Below are 18,903 nucleotides of genomic sequence, written 5' to 3'. Positions count from 1 at the left end.
ATTATTTTAGATTTCACAAAAGAATTATCCTCTAAAATTATTTTCTGGTCTTCTTAATATCCCATTTTATGGTATTAAATTAGGTTATCAGGCCAACTTCCCTTTTGTCTCCAAACTATACAAGTTTTTCACTTAATGCCTTAGGTCTTCAACAGCAACCTCACATGATAATTAAGTTCCAACATTTATAGATGTATGATGCTCTGTAAGTCTACATATAAAATCTACTCAACATCTTAGATAAGAGGAGATCAACCTATTTATGAATGTATGATGTTCAGCAATTCAATAAATAAAACATTAAAGGATTCTAACAATGCACATTACCGATTTCATGATCTTTTTTTAAAGCTGCGGCCATGCACAATGCTGTTCCATTTGGACCTGGTATGTCAATTGCTTCATCTATCACTTCTTGTGATGCAACCTCCACCCATCTCTTCACCACAGCCATATTCCATGTCTCAACGCACAAATGTAGAGGCCTATGCACCATACATATAAAGTTAAAGCTTCACCATTTCGAAATGTTAGACAAAATTTTAATGCCACATGAACACTAAAGCACAAAATAAAATAAAATAAGCAACTAAAGCACACTTAATTATAAAAATTAATTAGGAACACCTAAATACAAAATTCATTAGGAATATCATCAAACATCACCACCAAATTCCAAAGCTCAAAGTAACAATCTACCTTGATGGAATAGATGTCGGACAAGTTATTATACTAGTCCTTGAAAGTGAATTGAAACAGCTGACAGAAAGTAACTATTTCAGAGCAATAGTGTCATTATGGTTCAATGTACAACTGTCAGCTGGTTAAAATTTTTTTGGTATCAACATGATAGCAGAGTATAAACTTTATTTTAATGATATTTCTTCTGAAAAATCAGGCAAGTTGGTGCAGAAGTTCCATAGAAGGCATTATCCCTGGATTAATGAAAAACAATCATTGTTAGCTTGTGAATATCATTCTGACAGGCAATATATTCTGTTGAGAGTTCTCCCGTAGTTTCTCATGACTGAATAGAAAAGAGACAACATTTGTTGCTTCTTGATAATTTGTATATATTTCATGAATATTTAATGAATTCTAGTTATATGTTCCAATTTTCTTCCATTTTTTTGTTGTTGGCAAGGGGGAGAAGATCCCCCAAATTTAGTTCTTACCGAACCACATTTTGGAGCAGACAGGCTTTCTTGACATTTTTTTAAAGTTTTTGCTAAACTAGAATATTATATTTACAGTTATTTTGTATTCATTAGCCTAGGTATAAAAGTTTGTCACCATTTTAGGGCCCTGCCATGTTTATTCATGAATTCCCATCTGTGAATATCTTAAAAATTTCAGTGCATGTGTTAAGAGGTGCACAGAATGACAATCTGAGCAACTCTTAGAGGCCATGGTGGCTAAATTCTAACTACAATATTTTTTGAGCCCATTTCATAATTGTGTTTTGTGCTAGCAACCAAATGTTTTGTGACACATGAACCAGATTCCTGTTTCAGCAATCTGCCAACCTCAGGAAACCCAATAGCCAGTAGCCAAACTTTCCTCAGTACTTAAGAAGACTGTCTTAATGAAAAAAAACTATCTTTCTCCCTCCCTCTCCTTTATTTCTCTCCCTCCATTCCCTCTATTTCTGTTCCCCTTCTTTTCTTCTTTCTTATTCTTTTCTCTTCTTCTCTCTTTATAACTCTCTTAGCTCCTCTCATACATAAATGCTGCTCTCTCAATCTTTTATCCTATCTTGAACCAATAAATCTTATTCTAGCTCTCCTCCCATCTTAACATGTTGATATTGAAAGCCAAGATACATAGTTTATCATGCCTGCTTAGTTCAAGGTTGGAATATTACACATACATGCTGGGCTATGCCAAAAGAGTTGGTAATGCGTGGCACAGAAACATATGCTAGTCTATGAGAAAGATTTACAACCAGCACACAAGATACCACTGCTGTGTTCTCTTTTTTTTTTACTTAAGTATAGACAAGTTTAACTGCTTTCTACCAGTGCATCCACGTGTTTTCAACGTGGATGTATTTTTTCCCAAACCTATGATCGTAAATTGTCCTAGCTATAACTATTGATTGATGTTTAACAGATGCATTGCAAGTTTTTAGATAACTTGTCATACAAGCCAATGCTACATGATGTATACATAGTAACAGCACATGTACACATGATTTCATGATAAAAAACGAGGATAATGAACTCACGTTTACTTGTTAACAGCTTACAGAAGATACCTCACACATACTGTCAGACTGCCAAGTTTGTGGGAAGCACATATACCAAATTCTTGTATTATGGGAAGAACAAATACTTGTAGTACTACAAGAAGACAATACATTATAGATTGTCTCATTCTCTAACATTTGATTTGATTTGTAGTGAACAACTTTACTCTAATTCCTAGATTGAGCATAAATTTTAAATATGAAAAGAAAAGAAATAGAAAAAATCCCTTGCAAATCTCCTTACCCAAAAAAAGGGTGAAAATGGTTTAAACCATTTTGAGATGGTCAGACATGGATTTAAAACTAGAAAGCAAGGTACAAGCTTGTATCACTACATATCGATCTGCATTAGTGCTTTAAAATATGTTATGACATAGTCTAATTTGCAGTGCACAGCTTAACCTACTAACATAGATGCCAGAGATACTTGACCCTGTACCATGCTGATAACCCCTTTTGCATGGTACATATCATACCTATAGTATAGATCAAACTGATGAGCATTCCTATGCCATCTTTCATCTCTTTATATGGACAAATTCTATCATATTTGTTTTGCATCAGTAAGACTTGTTAGATGAATCAAAAATCATGTGTATTGAAAAATTAAACCATGACTATCTCTAAAAGGTAATTAGTAGTACTAAGATCTATTTTAAAAATAAAAAGGATTTCCATAGGCTTTCCAAACGCTTAGAGTACCAGTCATGCACCTCTGTAGAGTTTCAAATGGATTGAGGATTTGCATATGTATTCACCCTTTTTCACCCTAGCCCAACACAGACAGGATGTGGTGCTTTAGTTTTTAGTTAAATAGTTCAAAAGATCCCAATTATAAAGTAATGATGAAAATGATTGTGAGGTTTCTATATATTCATGATTTTCTTTGGATAAATTAGCAGTAAAGTTTAAGAATTCATTATGGGATGTTACAACCAAAGACTCTTAACACCTTGCAAATGTACATGTCGTATGATTTGTGAACTCTTCAAACAAAAAGAAGACAGAAGAAGATACAAGAACAACATAGAAGAAATACAGAGAAATATGAGATATACAAACCACCAAAAGGAAATACTTTGTTTCATTCAATAACCAATAACCGTGTTATCTAATATGGATCTCTCAATAAGTCTATAGCAAAACATACCTAGAATCACATTAAATCATGACATTTCTAATCCAACCTATTAACTTGATTCTTTTGCAACAAATCTACTACAAACTGTTCTGCTAATCAAACTCCATAAAGAAAGATAAACCAATATTTTTTTCGCAAGAAAGACGGTGATAATATTGGCTTTGAAAAATAAGAAGAAATAGAAACTGTCATTAGCTCCAAAGAGAGGGATCATTGGCAGCACTAAAAGCAACAATATAGTACATTATAAGAATTTGGTTCTCAAATTGCATTATTTCTCATCATAAAATCATCCCAAACAGTGCCACTAGTTTACAATTGTGTCATTAGTAAATTTGGTGATAGTGATGCACATCTTTTGATGTCAGTGGCCTGAGTACTCAGCATAGGATTACAAATCATTTTTGCGTCAAGCATTATGAACATGATATACTGACAGACATTGACACCCCAATCAAATGCCACCGAGAAACCCTATTTTTTTCCTGCATAAAGCTTAAAAACAGAAATTACTATGAAACTTATAACCGTACACCATCTCGATATAGGGCACCTACTGGTGCCACCCTGTTACTATGTCGGCATGCCCAGTATGGGAGCCAATTCGGCATACAGAATGTTGATACGCCCTCCATACCATATACCGGTACCGAACCGGCATGGTACGGTGCGTTCCGTATCATTCGATTCGGTATGAAACATTCCGTACCGTCCAGTTTGGTATGGCATAACTTGATTTAGAATATACATAATAAAGTAACTTCTTTAAAGAAATACTTAAACAAAACCTAAACCCAAGGATCCAAATACTAGGTGTACTGGACATAATAGCCAAGATTCAACACCTGCACACCTCCTCGGGACTGGTTTATGGGCAAGTTGGCCCAAATCAGCCCGAACCAACCAAAGATCAAACCCATACAACTCCTTACCAAGCTTAAAGGTGTTTGTACACCTAGATAGAATAATGGTTAAAAAATAAAAAATAAAAAATAAAAATAAAAATCAATTTGGGGGACAGCAATGAACATGCCAGAGGGTGTGCTGACCAGTACCCCATTTTGGTGTGGTACACAACACAAACAATACCATCCTTACAAGCCCATATATCAAATTTTAAAACCTTGTCTTAGTCATCGTAACGAGTCTTTTCCAATACACATGATATAAAGATCAAAGTATTTTATGCTGGCTCTTGGTCTAACATCAACCCTCTAGAAGAGTAGGTTTTGATTTCCTTGAAAAGTAATATAGGCAAAAGAAGGGTCTGTGAAGAAACCTGGAAAGCCACCTAGCGGGTAAGCAAATCAAGATAATAGATCATGAAATCTCATTTTATGCAAATAAGGAGCAATACTCAAAGCCCTCTAATACTTTGAAGACAAGCAAAGATGAAGCAAGAGAATGTTTGGTACATATAAGCTGATTTCATAAATTAGCCACTACAATCACTGACTATAGACCCCTGAGCCAAAATGAAACAATAGTACATATCATAGCTAGAAATGGAAAGGATGATGCAATCATGGCTGTCCAAACTGAAGCATCATGGAGTTTCAAGTGATGCAGTATCCAAATATCCTAAAACAACAAGATGACGAACCATTCATGAAACTCAAAACTGCGACATTGAGAGGGCATTGCTCAACTTCCTAGAACAATTCAAAATTTTCTGACATGAAGTAACCTGCCTCTTTAAAATGGACAGATTTATTAGAATTATCATGTTCATTAGTCATAATAATTATATACTCAAAAGTCAAAACATCTTCATCTTTTGAACCAACATTTTTTGTTGTATCAACCCATATCACCCAGTACCAGTCGTACCAGACAGTCCACAAAACATGATAAGATGTCAGTACAATAGCGAGCCTCAATAGAGTACTGTATTGAAACATTGTACAATTGTCTCGGCTCCAACAGCATACCATGTGTTTGCATTGGGGTGTACCTTTCCAACCTGACCTACAAGATAGCTATTGGTACAATGTCCAATGCCAAGACTTAATACCTTGCTTTGAACCATGCTAAACTGAATGTTATTTCCAAGATATCAATAAAGCCAGTGACAATCAAAAGATCGAGAAATCGAGGTTGCATTTGGCAACACATTAAGTTTTTAGGTGTCATGAAAACTAAAACCAGCTTCTATTTTACTTTTTGAAAACCGAAAAAAACCAAAACTTGTTTGGCAGTCACTTGAATTGTATTTGGTAGCAGTAGCAGTGGTGGTGATGGCCAATGGTGACAGCGGTGGGAGCAGCCGACAATTAGTGATGGTGGCTGGCAGTGCCAGCAGGGGCCAATAGCGGCAATGACCAGCGGTAGCACTGATGGTGACATCCAGTAGCTACCAACAGCAATGATGGCGGCAGCCTGTGGTAGTGACAACAGCCAGTGGCAGGGCTGTTAGGGGAGGTGGCGACAGAGGCGATGGCGGTGACCATGGGTGGTCTTGGTTTTCAAATAAAGTGAAAACCATTTATTTTAGTTTTCACAATTTTTAGAAACTAAGAAAAGGTTTTCAAAAAACTAAAAATGGAACCTAAGTTAATCAAACACCATTTCTGCCTCGGTTTCTGTGTTTTGAAAACCTTTTTTGTTTTGGAAACAAAAACTGGTACTGATGCCAAACAAGAACTAAGCTTTCTACTCCTATCTATTTTTAAAAAACAACAAAGTTCTCAGGTTCTTGGAAGAAAAAGAAAAATAACTTTCCACAAGCAAAGCAATAGAGGATCTTACGTTTTTCTTTGTGCATTACAAAAACTCATTGATCTGCAGCCTCCATTTTCCAAAATAACAATAGCACACTCAGTATATCTTTTAGCTATGGCTGTATGAAGCACAGATTCACCTTCACCATCCACCGCATTGGGATCAGCACCTGCTAACAGTAATTCCTGTGATCATTTAAAACACATATAAGAAGACATGAAATCGATAGAAGAAAAAAAAATATAACACAAAACGTAAGTCATATATGTTGCCCTACCTGCATGCATTCAGGCTGGCCATGGAAAGCACAAACATGAGTGACAAATGGACCCCCGCCCCCTCTCAGCCTAGAACTAACATTAGCAGATCTATTGACGAGAGCACGAACACATTCTGGAGAACCAGCAGCTAGAGCAAACACAATAGGGGGGTCACCATCTTTATCTAAGATATCCACATCAGCCTCTTTGTATGCCAATATAGTTTCTACTAGTTCTACAGAGCCTCGCCTACACGCTAAATGCAAAGCAGTATGGCCTTCAGCATCCTGTGCTTCTAAAAGAGAACAAATTGAGTTGCTTTTTCTCTCTGATGCAGCCTTTGCAAGCAGATCCCTGCCATAAACAAAGAGACAATGACTAAGTATTCAAATACATAAGAATCGGGTCAGTGCCAAAAAGCCATTATAGGGGTGGAAAGTTTTGATACTCAGACTAACCTAACACCGATAATATTGCCTTCAGATACCAGTCGATGTAAAACATTTGAATTATCCTGAAAAACCTCAAGAACAGATGTTGGGAATGGTTCTGCGGCATTCGTTGAAGAAACCTTTGTGAAATCACTGCATGAAACAAATAAGCCATGAAAGTTTCAATAAATATACAGGAAAGAGAATGTTTACAAACTCATGCCAAACAGAATAAACTCAACTATAAGGAGAAAGAAAAGAATTCAAGCACATCAGACCACCCAATGGACCTGAAATTTATAAAAAAACAAAAGTACAACATTCTCCCTGAGATGCTTAAATAAATCTCATTTACTGGACCTTGTTTCCTTTTTGTAACAAGATCTTTTTCTGTTTAATGCTTCCCCTCTGATGAGTATTTTGGAATCATAAAAAGAAAACTGGTTGACTAATTGGTGATAGGAACAGGTGTGCATATAGATAAGGCTTTTACATCAAAAGTGTAATGAAATTACTTATCCGGACTTGCAGGAGGGCTCCTAGGTATTTCTTGCAGATGCCGAAGAAATATTGCTAGCATTGCCTGGAAAGTTGGTCTCTTTGAAGCTTTGAACTGTAAGCAATCACCAATCATCTTCCACAATTCCCTAGGAATACCAACACCTACTACACTTGCATATTGAGGAGGCAGCCTACGAGCCCTGAAAACAGCTCGGTAAATTTCCTCTGCACTTAATCTGGCCCATCTGCATAGAAACAGTATTATCATATCATTTATTGTGAAGAATTATCAACAAGCACAAAGGAACGGGCTGGACCACTTACGGAACCGAACCAGTGCACATCTCAACAAGCGTACATCCAAAACTCCATGCATCTGACTCCAAAGATACGCCAATTGCATCATCCCAAAATAGATTTAATGGCTTCTTTAATGGCTCCCACACCTCTGGAGCTGTATAATGTGGGCTCAACATTGTACAATCCATACACAAATGCACACTTGAAGAGCATTCCTCAGGAGAAGATCCAGCTTTTCGACATGAAGGTTTCTTAAGAATTGCTGAAAGCCCATAATCAGAGACCACTGCACGGCCATTTCCATCCAAAAGAAGATTGGATGGCTTTAGACTCATACAAACAATACCGGCTGCATGAAGTTCTGCCACTCCACGAGCAATATCTGCTCCATACCTGCAATAACAGAATCAGATATGTCAAGCTTGAATATCCTCAACGTCTTCCAACAAAAAAGAAGATGCACTTTTCATAACAGTATGACAGGCTTGGCATTATCTTTCTTTTCTATTCCAAGTGGCCACAAAGGAGAAAGGGTACAAAATAAACTAATCATTCTTCATTTTTTTAATGTTATGGTGTGACAAGACACAAGTGACATTCTTTTATAATGACAAATGTGGAGGATTTATTTTGATATCTTTTCAGAATATTCTTTTGTATGACCATTTTTCCTCCAACCAAATGCAGCATACAGTGGGTGAATCAAATAGAGTAAGAAAATGACAAGCATACATGAAGAAAATTTATTTCCTGTTCTTTAAATATGAAAAAGCTAAATATTTAACAAATATGAAACTTCCAATATAAGGGATGCAGCATATAGTGATACAAGGCAAAGCTTGTGTCGGAATATGTATATCTATAAAAAAAAAATGCTACTTCAGCACAACCTGGTAGCAAATTCAGTACCTAAAACTAATACTTTGTTTTGAATGGCATATAAGTATTGGCCTTGATGAACAAGCTTGGAAATCAAACTTGGATGTACCAAGCTTGACAGATCAAATGAGATACAGCAGAAGAATTCTCCTGATGTATTCCTCAGGAAAATACTTCAGATATTTCAAGTTTGGAGGTCAATGGTCACATTCAAAGTCCAATTCCCGATCAGGTGAGCAGATACCATTATTAGAGTATATAATGGGTGTCCACATATTCAATACTATGATCAAAATCATGACTAAAAATAAGAAGTCACATATCAGTGCATGTGAGCATGGATCTCAAGAAGTGCTTCAAAATCAGGAGAAAGCAATAACTACAAATTCCATGTTCTTTTAATTATATTAGAACTTATAAGCTCCAACTGCTTGTTAAGATCTCTAATGATTTCGTTTGGACCTTTAGAGTATTCAATAATTCAATTTCACTTAAATCAAATTTTAAAAAGTTCAATGTTACATTAGAGCAAGATTGAATCTTTTTAAAATCTCCATTGGTAGTATCAATATAGCAGATCATTTGTTATCTTTTTATCTCAAAAAAGAAAGAACAAGTGACAAGTGTTCCTCTCAAAAAGAAAAGGTTCATAAAGCCCCATATTGTTTCACTACATAATAGACAAAATTTATACACAGTGGCAGCAGTGATGCAATGCAACAAAAGGACTATTCCTCAGCTGATGGATCGTTCCACGTGGATGATTATGGATGAACACACCACATCCATCTAAATACATAGCTTCTTTGCATAGCAATCCAGCAACCTGATTGTCAAAGATTAGTTTGGGGCACCTCAAGTTCACTAGGAAGTCCAGGGGAAATTTGCAATTTTTATTATAATTTTCTTACAGATCTGATGATAATTATAAGCTTTTTTATAATCGTAGTCGTTAATTGGAATTTTAACTTGTTATCTGGCATTTTGATCAGGTAACATGTTGGCTGGCTTTTTAATCAGCCATAAAAGATTAAAGTAAGCCATTAGAATTCTTTAATTTGTGTCAGATTAGGAGTCCTATATATATTGGCATCTGAAGATGTCATAGTTTAATTTATGATAATGGGAGCAACATTGAATACAAATATCAATAAAATTTTACAACATTTTCTCCCCTTCTCTCAAAGGTTCAACTCCTGCAGTAATAGCATCTTCAAATCTAGGTGAAAATTCATACGTTCTTTCAGTAAATTGTGATATGCCCATCTAGTTATCATTTCATACTCTAATTAAAATTCTTATCAAACTTACAGATTTTCTTGAATCCATTTCACATCCATTCTCAAACAATATACATGCTATATTCTTAACGATCGCAAAAGAGCCATCTTCTGCAGTAGAAAGACCCTTGAACCAAAACTGCTTTATAGAATCTCTCTCAAACCTCAGGTAAGTCCACAAAATTCCAGCAAACCACATATAAACATTTAGCTAAAGAAAACAATTGGCCATTATTGTATCATGAAAACATTGGTCATATTTGGTCTGGCATTGTGATGTGAACCAATAGAAACCAAAAGAAACAGATAATATGACTGGACAGCTATGAAACAGAGACAGAATTAGTGACACCAACCTGTTGGACCTAATTTGGCCTTCTGAATGCTTCATAAAGAAGTAAAATGTGAGGTGTACAGTTTCCAATTTAACAGGAAATTGAAGAGAAGAATTGATGCAGTGTAGCTCACCTCAGTCCTTTATTTACTTTATATGGAGCCACTTTCCAATTTTGGCATGCTGTTTTTATCGGATTCAGTTTGGTTTCAGCTTTTTGACACATTTTTTTGGGTTGATAGGAATTTTGTTTATCTAAATATTCTATTTTTCACCAGCGGTGTGACAGGTATCCACATCCACTTAAGTTGTACATGCCTATTGCATAACAATTAAGTGATGTGGCACATCTAAAAGAATCAAGACAAGTGATCTTCATGTCAAGATCAGATACACAAATGACTAGTAAGAGGGAATCTATGGGTTGCTAAGCCACAGCTTTGAAGGGTTTAATGTGGCAAATCTCCATTCGGCTCCACTCTTTGCTCTCCTCCTTGGCTCGTAAACCTCTTCAATACCCTCTCTCTTTCACACCCCATTCTCCATCCCCATCCACCCTTTCTTCTCTTTCTCTCTTATCTCTCCAACTGGCACCTCTTTCTTTCTCTCTCCCATTCATGATGAAGCCTCCTTTTCTTCATTTCTTTTTGATTCAAGGAACCAAAACTTTATAAAACAGATTGTAAAGCTCAAAGAAAGTTACCTGACTTTACTGATCTACAGAGATTGCTACTACTCCTTGGCTTTCTTCTTCTTATTGTTCACTGCTTCTACTCAAGTACTTGGATCCAAAGAATAAGACATCCCCATGTTGGTCCTTCCCCTTGAGGACTGTGAATCAATGAATACAACATTTCAAGCAGTGTTTTTCTTCTACTACTTCCCTTGACCGCTAGTTCTTTTCCTTCATCTTTCATCTTTCACCTTTCTTATAAGGAGTTGGCTACCCTTTGATCACTTAAATTTAGGGGTGAAAGTGGATCAAATAATATCCGTCCGGATCCATTTTCATATCCGAATCTATCCAGATATGAATAGAAATTTGAGCATCCGACTAATATCTGTATCCGTATACATATCCGTTGAAGAAAGTGGATATGGATATAGATAGTCAACTATCCGAACTGTATCCGAATATCCAATTCCATTTGTAATCCTATTTAATTTTATATAGCACTCATGAATTTTTAAGAAAAATAAATGACCCCATTAGCATGCTATTAACTTGATTTATCGTCCACTTAGTAATATCTTTGATTATGTTGTCATAAAGTTTAATTATCTGATTTATATCTATATTTATATCCATACTTTTGGTATCTGATTTATATCCATATCCGTTTAAAACAAATATGGATATGAATATTTACATCCGACTAACATCCATATCCGTATCTATATTCATCAAACAAAACAAATATGGATATGGATATGCTAGTATTCGATCCATATCCGATCCGATTTCAGTTCTACTTAAATTTCAATAAGTCTCAAACTTAAAGCACCCTAAATTTATTAAGATTAAGGTTAGAAAAGCTCGAGTGTCATTAAAATTGTGAAGCATGGTTTCAGGGGTTTTAAGATCTGACAACAAGTAACTTGGAAGTTTTCAAAGTTTATCATGAATCATAAACTGTAGTACTTTTCTTTTGCTTCCCCTTGTTATATGATTGCAGGCTCAACATCTAAAATTCAGTAGACTTCTATGCGGAGCTGCATCAGCAATTATTATAGGTATCTGTACTATTGCAGACTGGTCCATTACTATCTTTTAATTTTCAGTTCTGTACCTTCCGATCCAACAAGACAAGTATTTCATCCTATACATAATGAGGTTTTACCAAGTAAAGAAACAACTTTAAGAAGCGCATCTATATAGACAGCTTTAAAAATCCTACCACAACTAATTCTGTCCCTAGTGTCGATTTCACACACACAAGGAGCATGAAGAAAGGGCAAGCAATATATTCCATACAAGTTGTATTCATACCATAGTATCAACAGAGGCAACGATTATAATGGAAGCATTTTCATTTAAAGCATGTTTTTTTCCTCATGAAAGAAAGAAGAGAAAAATGGGAAGACTCGAACCTAAGGATCTGCTCCAATGTGAGGCGGCCGTTGTTCTGCTCCATCACGGACTTTATAGAGCTATTATACCTGTCCATTACAAGGCATAGATGCCCATTCATCCTGGTTGCCCCATGGAAGGTGCACACATTCCTGCACCACATTGAGGCCCGGCGCAGGCTCTCGAGCTGGCTCTGCACCCACACCACATCCATATCATCGGTGATCGCGACCTTCTTCACCGCCATCTGGTGCCGGCACCTCCCAGAGACAGTGCCGGCGGCGGAAGAGGCTGAAGAGGAGGAGGACGATGACGAGGAGCTTCTGGAGAGCACGGCGGACCACATCTCGTGCCCGGCCCTGCGGCCCTCCCCGAGCCGCTTGAGAAGCTTGAGGTCCTGGTGGGTCACGAGGTCGACAGCGCAGCTTGTAGCACCGGTGCCGCCGTTGGCGAAGCAGCAGCCGGAGACGGAGGGGCGGGACAAGCGGTTCCGCCTTCTCCGGCTGCGCGATCCTACGTAGTCCTCCTCGTCATCGTCGTCAAAGTCGCCGCCGTCTTCTTGATCATCGTCGCCGTCGTCGGTGAAGTCGCAGTCGAAGGAGGGGGAGGATGTGAGGAGGGAGAGGATGGGGAAGTTCTTGCGGAGGGCGTGGACGCTGTTGCCGACGACGGTGGGGTGGCGGCAGCGGGGGCAGGAGAGGGAGGTGTCGGTAGAGGCGGCGAACATCCGAGACAGGCACGCCTTGCAGAAGCCATGCCCGCAGTGCAGCAGCAGCGGCACCCGCTCCTCCTCGTCGTACCGGCTGTGGCACACCGAACAGCACGGCACCTTCATCTCTTCTCTTCTTCCCCCCCACCCCCCCCCCCACCCCCACCCCACCCCACCTCCTCCTCCTCCTCCTCCTCCGTTCTCCCGCTTCCCACCTAATCCCTCCAACTCCGATCAAAATCGAGGCTGGCCCGAAAAAGCTCGAGAAAGCAGCGATTCTACTCTAATTTGATGCCAGTGCTCAGGATTGGAGACAGTAAACATCAAATCGAAATATGTTAAAGTAAGGGAGGTCAGATCCGGTAAGCAGATTGAGAAGGGAAGAGGGGGAGAGTTGATGGCGGGGTAGTAATTGATCAGATTTGGGGATTTAGGGTTTGGGGAGAGGTATGGAAGTGGGGGTTAAGAAGAAGGGGAGAACCGGCGGTGCCGAGAAGAGCAGAGAAGAGTGATAAGAGAGAGGTAGAGCTCTGTGAATCTGCTCTCTTTTCTCGCCCCCTTTCTTCTTTTTTGCTTCTTTTTCTTTCTTTAGCCCGTTTTCGTCCGCCCACCTTTTCTTGCGCCCATTTATATTTTGGGTAGTTCTTTCTTTTCCTTCTTTTTTTTCTTATTCTTTCCATATATTTTCGCCCATTTTCTTCTGTCGTTGTCCGGCTCGCAGCGTACCAACCCTGTGGAGGTAGCTTGGGTAGACGGCTTCCTTGGGCTACACGTGCGGCGGGGTGCCGGGGAAGACGATAGAAGTAATTAACTGCCTCTAATTAGGGGATTAGATTTTTTATAGTCAAATTTTAGAAGTTTATGTTATTTCTTTGTCATGTTGAGGTGACTTATATTTCTAAAAGTAAATGAATAATTTGATCATGAGATTTGAGATTTCTATTCAAATTTTTGAAGTTTATGCTGCTTCCTTTTTACGTTGAGGTGATCTAATATTTCTCAAATTAATAAATTAATTGATATTCTACTTCAATTATTGAATTTGATGTATTACTTGATTTTGGAACTTGTTGTTATTTTACTTTTTAGATTAATCTAGTTATGGAATTTGATATTTTTTTTCTAACTTAAAATTTCAATTGTTTGTGTTTTTCTTGGGTGATACTTTGAAAATTATGTGATAGGATATTTTTATAAAAAATACGGTCTTCCTAAATTATCTTGCCAATCTCCGACATGAACATGGCATTGATTCATTGGCTGTTGATGTCTATGATCAACTCCGAGATAAATTGAGACTCTATTATCACGACACATGTGATAAGTGGTGAAATTTTGAAAAAAAATTAGTTATTTCGAAATCTCAGCTGAGATATATGGGTTGATATATGAATATATGAGACAATATAATACAAATAATGTTAACTATTACATTCTTAATATTTATATAACTAAACTTATTTAATGTGATAAAAATTAAAAATTTTATTTTTATGTTTTAAAATTATTTTGAAAAATACTTTAGAAAATTAGTCCATATCATTCAAGTTAATAAGTCAAGATCTTATATATATTATACTAATGAATGGGTGATACAATTAAAAAATGAATATATCAACCGAGATGAAAACCTTGCTAACATGGCATATTTGTATTCAACCAACTTCTCATGAATTTCAATAGTCCTCATAAATCATATCAATTATCTGATAACGCACACATGCAAAGAAGTAAAAGTATTATTCGATAGTGTCGAATGTTTATTTTCTATATTAATCTTTCTACTCTCAAAACCAAATAAGTTTTGGAAAGTTTCAAACAAAAAAAAAATCTCAACATAAACGACAAAAAGTGCTCCAAAAAAATAAAAATCTCATATATTAAAGTTTTAGAAATAATTCACGAAATTGCATTGCCCCTATCATGATAATTTATTAGAGGCCAATTATAAAAAGAGAAGGTTATGCATTAAATTATGTAAGTTTTTCACATATTTTATATTATGCCAGTATTACACTTCAAACATGGCTTTCATGACCAGCAATAAGTTATAGGGTTTTTTTTGCTTCTCCTTATTGTATTTCTAGTCAAGTGAATAGCCCATTCTCATTTATACTATTATATATAATAATTGGCGGGATTGATCACAAATTTGAAATATTTGTAGCAAATGAGTATTGGCAATAGCTATTCGTTTTATCTAATTATATTTCATGTTAAAAATATATGTTTTTTCTTAAATACATTGTGTTTATTTGATACCATATCTAACCTAATACATGAAAAATAGAATTGCATGAGACACACACACAAAAAAGAAACTTGCATATGTAACTTATAATTATCTTTTGTAGAAACCTAAATCCTTCAAAACTTTTGTAATAAAAAAACAGAACCTTAAAAATATAAATGTGAAAATGAGAAGGTAAATATGATATTATATATCTATCAATTGTTAATGAATTTAGGTTATAACTATCTTTTGTTCTATCCTGTCATCTGGTGATAATAGGAAAAATTTTTTAAAAAGTCACTATCCGTATAGAAAGAGTGGCTTGAAAGGTGAATTGCAATGAAAAATGAATTTTTTAGGTCATGTATATATCTGTCCATAAATTTTAAACAATAAATGCATATCATTAATAATTTTCTTTGCATTATCTTTCATAACATAAGGCTTTGTCTTTTATTGCTTTTGTTTTGTTTTTCATTTTAAAAGATAAAAACAAAAATATAGGATGTAGAACATGATTGATGAACTTTTTTATTTTTTAGTTTTTAAATCTATTTGTAAAATTTGTAAGAATTTTGAAAGTGATATTTTATTTTATAAGATTTTGAATAGATGATAATAATATGAAAAAAATTTAATGACCCCTTCACCATCACTATCTTCACCATCACCATTATGTCATCATTGCTACCATCATCATGACCTACTTCTTTCTAGTATGAATCATCACCACTAGCACAATTGTTGATTAAATTTTAAAATCGATTCACATCCAAAACAAGTGTCAAATGACAATTTTTTTAAAAAAAATGTAGAAGGAAAGACTACAAGTTTATCCAAGGATTTTGAAATTTATAATCATTACTTTCGAGGTATCTTTCTTTTCTCCAAACATTAAAGTTAGCATATCAGAATTTTGATCCTTTTTCTTGCAAAAAAAAATTATCATAGATTTCAGAAAATGGAATTATTATCAGATATATTTAAAATCCTATTTATAAGGAAATATAGTAATGCTCATATTTTCTCTTTAATATGTTGCAACCATGAGTAGTTTACAAGTGAAGTTTCAACTTCCATGAGGTAGCTTTTTATTTAAAACTCATTAATATTAAAAGTCAAATCGCATTGCAACTATAATCTTTTGATACAAGGGCATGTAACTAAATAGAAAGAAGTCTAATATTTACATAGATATTACTATATTCGGGATGAAAAAGAGGGATTTCTCAATCAGGAGCAAAGAGAACACTACGGAGCGATAAGGGCTACGAAACCAATGTTCGGTTCATTCTTGAGATTCCCTACGGCATAAGCAGCCGATAAAAAAAGCTATCATGTCCATTCGGAAACCAATGGTCGCTTAATTGCTAAATTGCCGGTAGAAGCTGGTTGTCCTGAGGCTTGGGTGTCCGCTGTCTCATGTAATTTAGACAAAAGTAGTAGTATCTTTAAAGAATGTAGAATCTAAAAGCAAATCAATATTCAGTTCTCTCTCTTTTTCTCTTGTTAATAGCATAAGTTTTGTAAGACTTTTCTAATGTCCTGCCTATGTAGACTTCCACTTTCCATCACATGGACACAAGTTTTCCATAATTTGACTTAAGTTTTTTATTTATCAAATACTATACCAAAAAAAAAGTAATAATGATATTTCTAGATAGCATCGTTTCTGATACACTATTAAAAACTCCTGCTATTTGACTTTTTGAGCATAATAATTCCAAATAACATGCCAATAGCAACTTGAGAAGTGTTAAATATCCAATGACAAGGCTCTTGGATTTCTCCTCTTTCCCCAACACTATGGATTGATCTTTCCTCTCTCTCATCTTGGTTTCTTCTCTTGGTCCCTATGGTTTAGGTTTATCCACGCTTTTTTTATTACCAAAACAGAGCAATCAAATGACACTAATATTAACCTCAAACCTAATTTCTTTTTTAGTTATGCCTCAAATCTAGTTGTCTTACTTTACGATAGGAAAAATAAAACCTGACGATGGACAACCCTTGGCTAGAATGAAAAGGAAGGAGGAGCGTCCAGAAAAAAGGGAAATGAAATATTGAAAAAAATAGAGAAGGAAGCTTAATTGCACTTCAATTCTCCCCCATACTTCTTTGCTTAATTATTGTTAATGTAAAAGTGCAAGATCAGCATGCCACTTTAGAACATATTAATTTTATTAAGTGATATAGTAGACCTCTTTATTTTATTCCATCATATAAGTGATACATCAATTTGATGGATGATGAAGATTTCAATTTTATTCTCTTTTAATTTGTGTCTAATTCATATAAAAGTTTAAGTAGATTTGATCACTTTTTATCATCATAACTAGCCAATTGGTATAACTTAAATGCATTATGTAGTATGAAAAATTCAAGGACAATAAATACTAAAGGGTTATGATATCTGAAGTTACACCTCATTTTTATTAAATTGCCACCACATTCTTACATGCTAAACAATTGCCACATGTTAAAAGTGTCATTTCATGCTTTTCTTGTGTTATGTAGGACCATAACCTTATGCTTACATATTAGTATAATATTTGACATCTAGCTAGTACTCTATGATAGTTGGTCATACTAAATAAAACTAATTATAAAAGGAGGATCTTGTGCTCCTACAAATTTTACTATACCAAAAATTATCATAACTTACAAATTGGGAGGTTGTGAAGAGAAGGATAAAAAGCAAAAAAATGGTGAAAATTTTGTGGAATGAAGCTTTTGAGCCTGAGATCTACAATGCAAATATCTTTATATAGTTATACATCCTCTTCCTGTTAAACCTTCAGCATCCTACCTCTAATCTTCACAGGCCTTAATCAAATAATATAAACATCCCACTAGGATCAACTTCTGGAAATGTAGCATCTTATCATAGGTCTTGAGCAACATCTCACCATACAAGAGAATTTTGAAAGAATTTGAAGAGAATAGTTGTATTAATGTTAATGATTAAAATTGAGTGTATGTATAGTTGGATGTTTATAAGAGACATTTTCTAAAAAAAAAAATTACTAGAACAACCTCTCAATTTAGGATCACTGAGTACCCCTTGAGTTTAAAAAGTTACAATCTAGTTCTGAAGTTAGTTAAACAGTTCATTATAGTCTCGAGCCCTATCTAGCGCCCGATACTGTTAAGATGCTGTCATAAAGGACACTTTTAACTTTGCCATTATTTAAAAATTTCTAATAAGTAAACTGAGGTTCGAATAATTTAACTGAGATTACAAATTATCCTTGGGATAATTTATCCCAACTAGGATAAGTTCTTTAAATTATCTTTCTCATCATAATCTCCATAGATCTACCAGTGGCCAAGAGGTGGAAGAGAGGATAGTGGCAAACTCCCAAGCATTAGTCTGATGAAGAAGTGGCAATGCTCGCCGATCTCTGTAAGACTGGGGGGGGTTTGGAGGCATCCTCGATAACGAAGAGTATAAAATCGAGGCAAGAGAATACAAATCAGCCTACAATGAGGTAGCCATTTCAGGAGGCTCAAAGCTCGAACATGAGAATTAGGATCAATGAAAGGCATCCAGCCAACATCGAGGGAGAACCGAAGGCCGATGCCGCATGACTGTTATAGTAATTGAAATTAGGGCTTTGGAAGCTACTTTTAGGGTTTGGATAAGCATATTAAGATGAAGCCATGGCAATCATATAAGTTATATGATGGAGAGATGGTGGTTTACAACAATCCATACTTAGCATTCCTCTATAAGCTTGGGACTGCGCCCTATGATTGCCAACTTTCTAGTGGTCTGCCACATCTAGCGGGTCA

General features: G+C 35.8%; 1 protein-coding gene across 2 annotated transcripts in view; it reads right to left on the bottom strand.

Annotated features, from left to right (window-relative positions):
- The window catches only part of LOC103702563 (E3 ubiquitin-protein ligase KEG-like), a 29,129-nt gene extending 15,653 nt beyond the window's left edge, over positions 1–13,476 (bottom strand). For both annotated transcript variants that reach the window (XM_008785048.6, XM_088708622.2), the window contains exons 1-7: positions 12,187–13,476; positions 7,627–7,995; positions 7,317–7,547; positions 6,829–6,954; positions 6,388–6,724; positions 6,138–6,295; positions 328–485 (exon numbers count right to left, since the gene is read on the bottom strand). In XM_008785048.6, coding sequence (XP_008783270.3) covers positions 328–485; positions 6,138–6,295; positions 6,388–6,724; positions 6,829–6,954; positions 7,317–7,547; positions 7,627–7,995; positions 12,187–13,001 — 2,194 coding nt within the window. In that variant the 5' untranslated portion in view covers positions 13,002–13,476. The remainder of the gene's footprint in view (positions 1–327; positions 486–6,137; positions 6,296–6,387; positions 6,725–6,828; positions 6,955–7,316; positions 7,548–7,626; positions 7,996–12,186) is intronic.
- Between the last annotated feature and the right edge of the window lie 5,427 nt (positions 13,477–18,903).

The sequence above is a fragment of the Phoenix dactylifera genome, chromosome 12, assembly GCF_051530095.1.
Source record: "Phoenix dactylifera cultivar Ajwa chromosome 12, Ajwa_hap1_PhDact_Kaust_v1.1, whole genome shotgun sequence".
Taxonomy (NCBI): domain Eukaryota; kingdom Viridiplantae; phylum Streptophyta; class Magnoliopsida; order Arecales; family Arecaceae; genus Phoenix; species Phoenix dactylifera.
The sequence above is the reverse complement of the archived record's forward strand: the minus strand, read 5'-3'. Positions and strand labels throughout refer to the sequence as shown.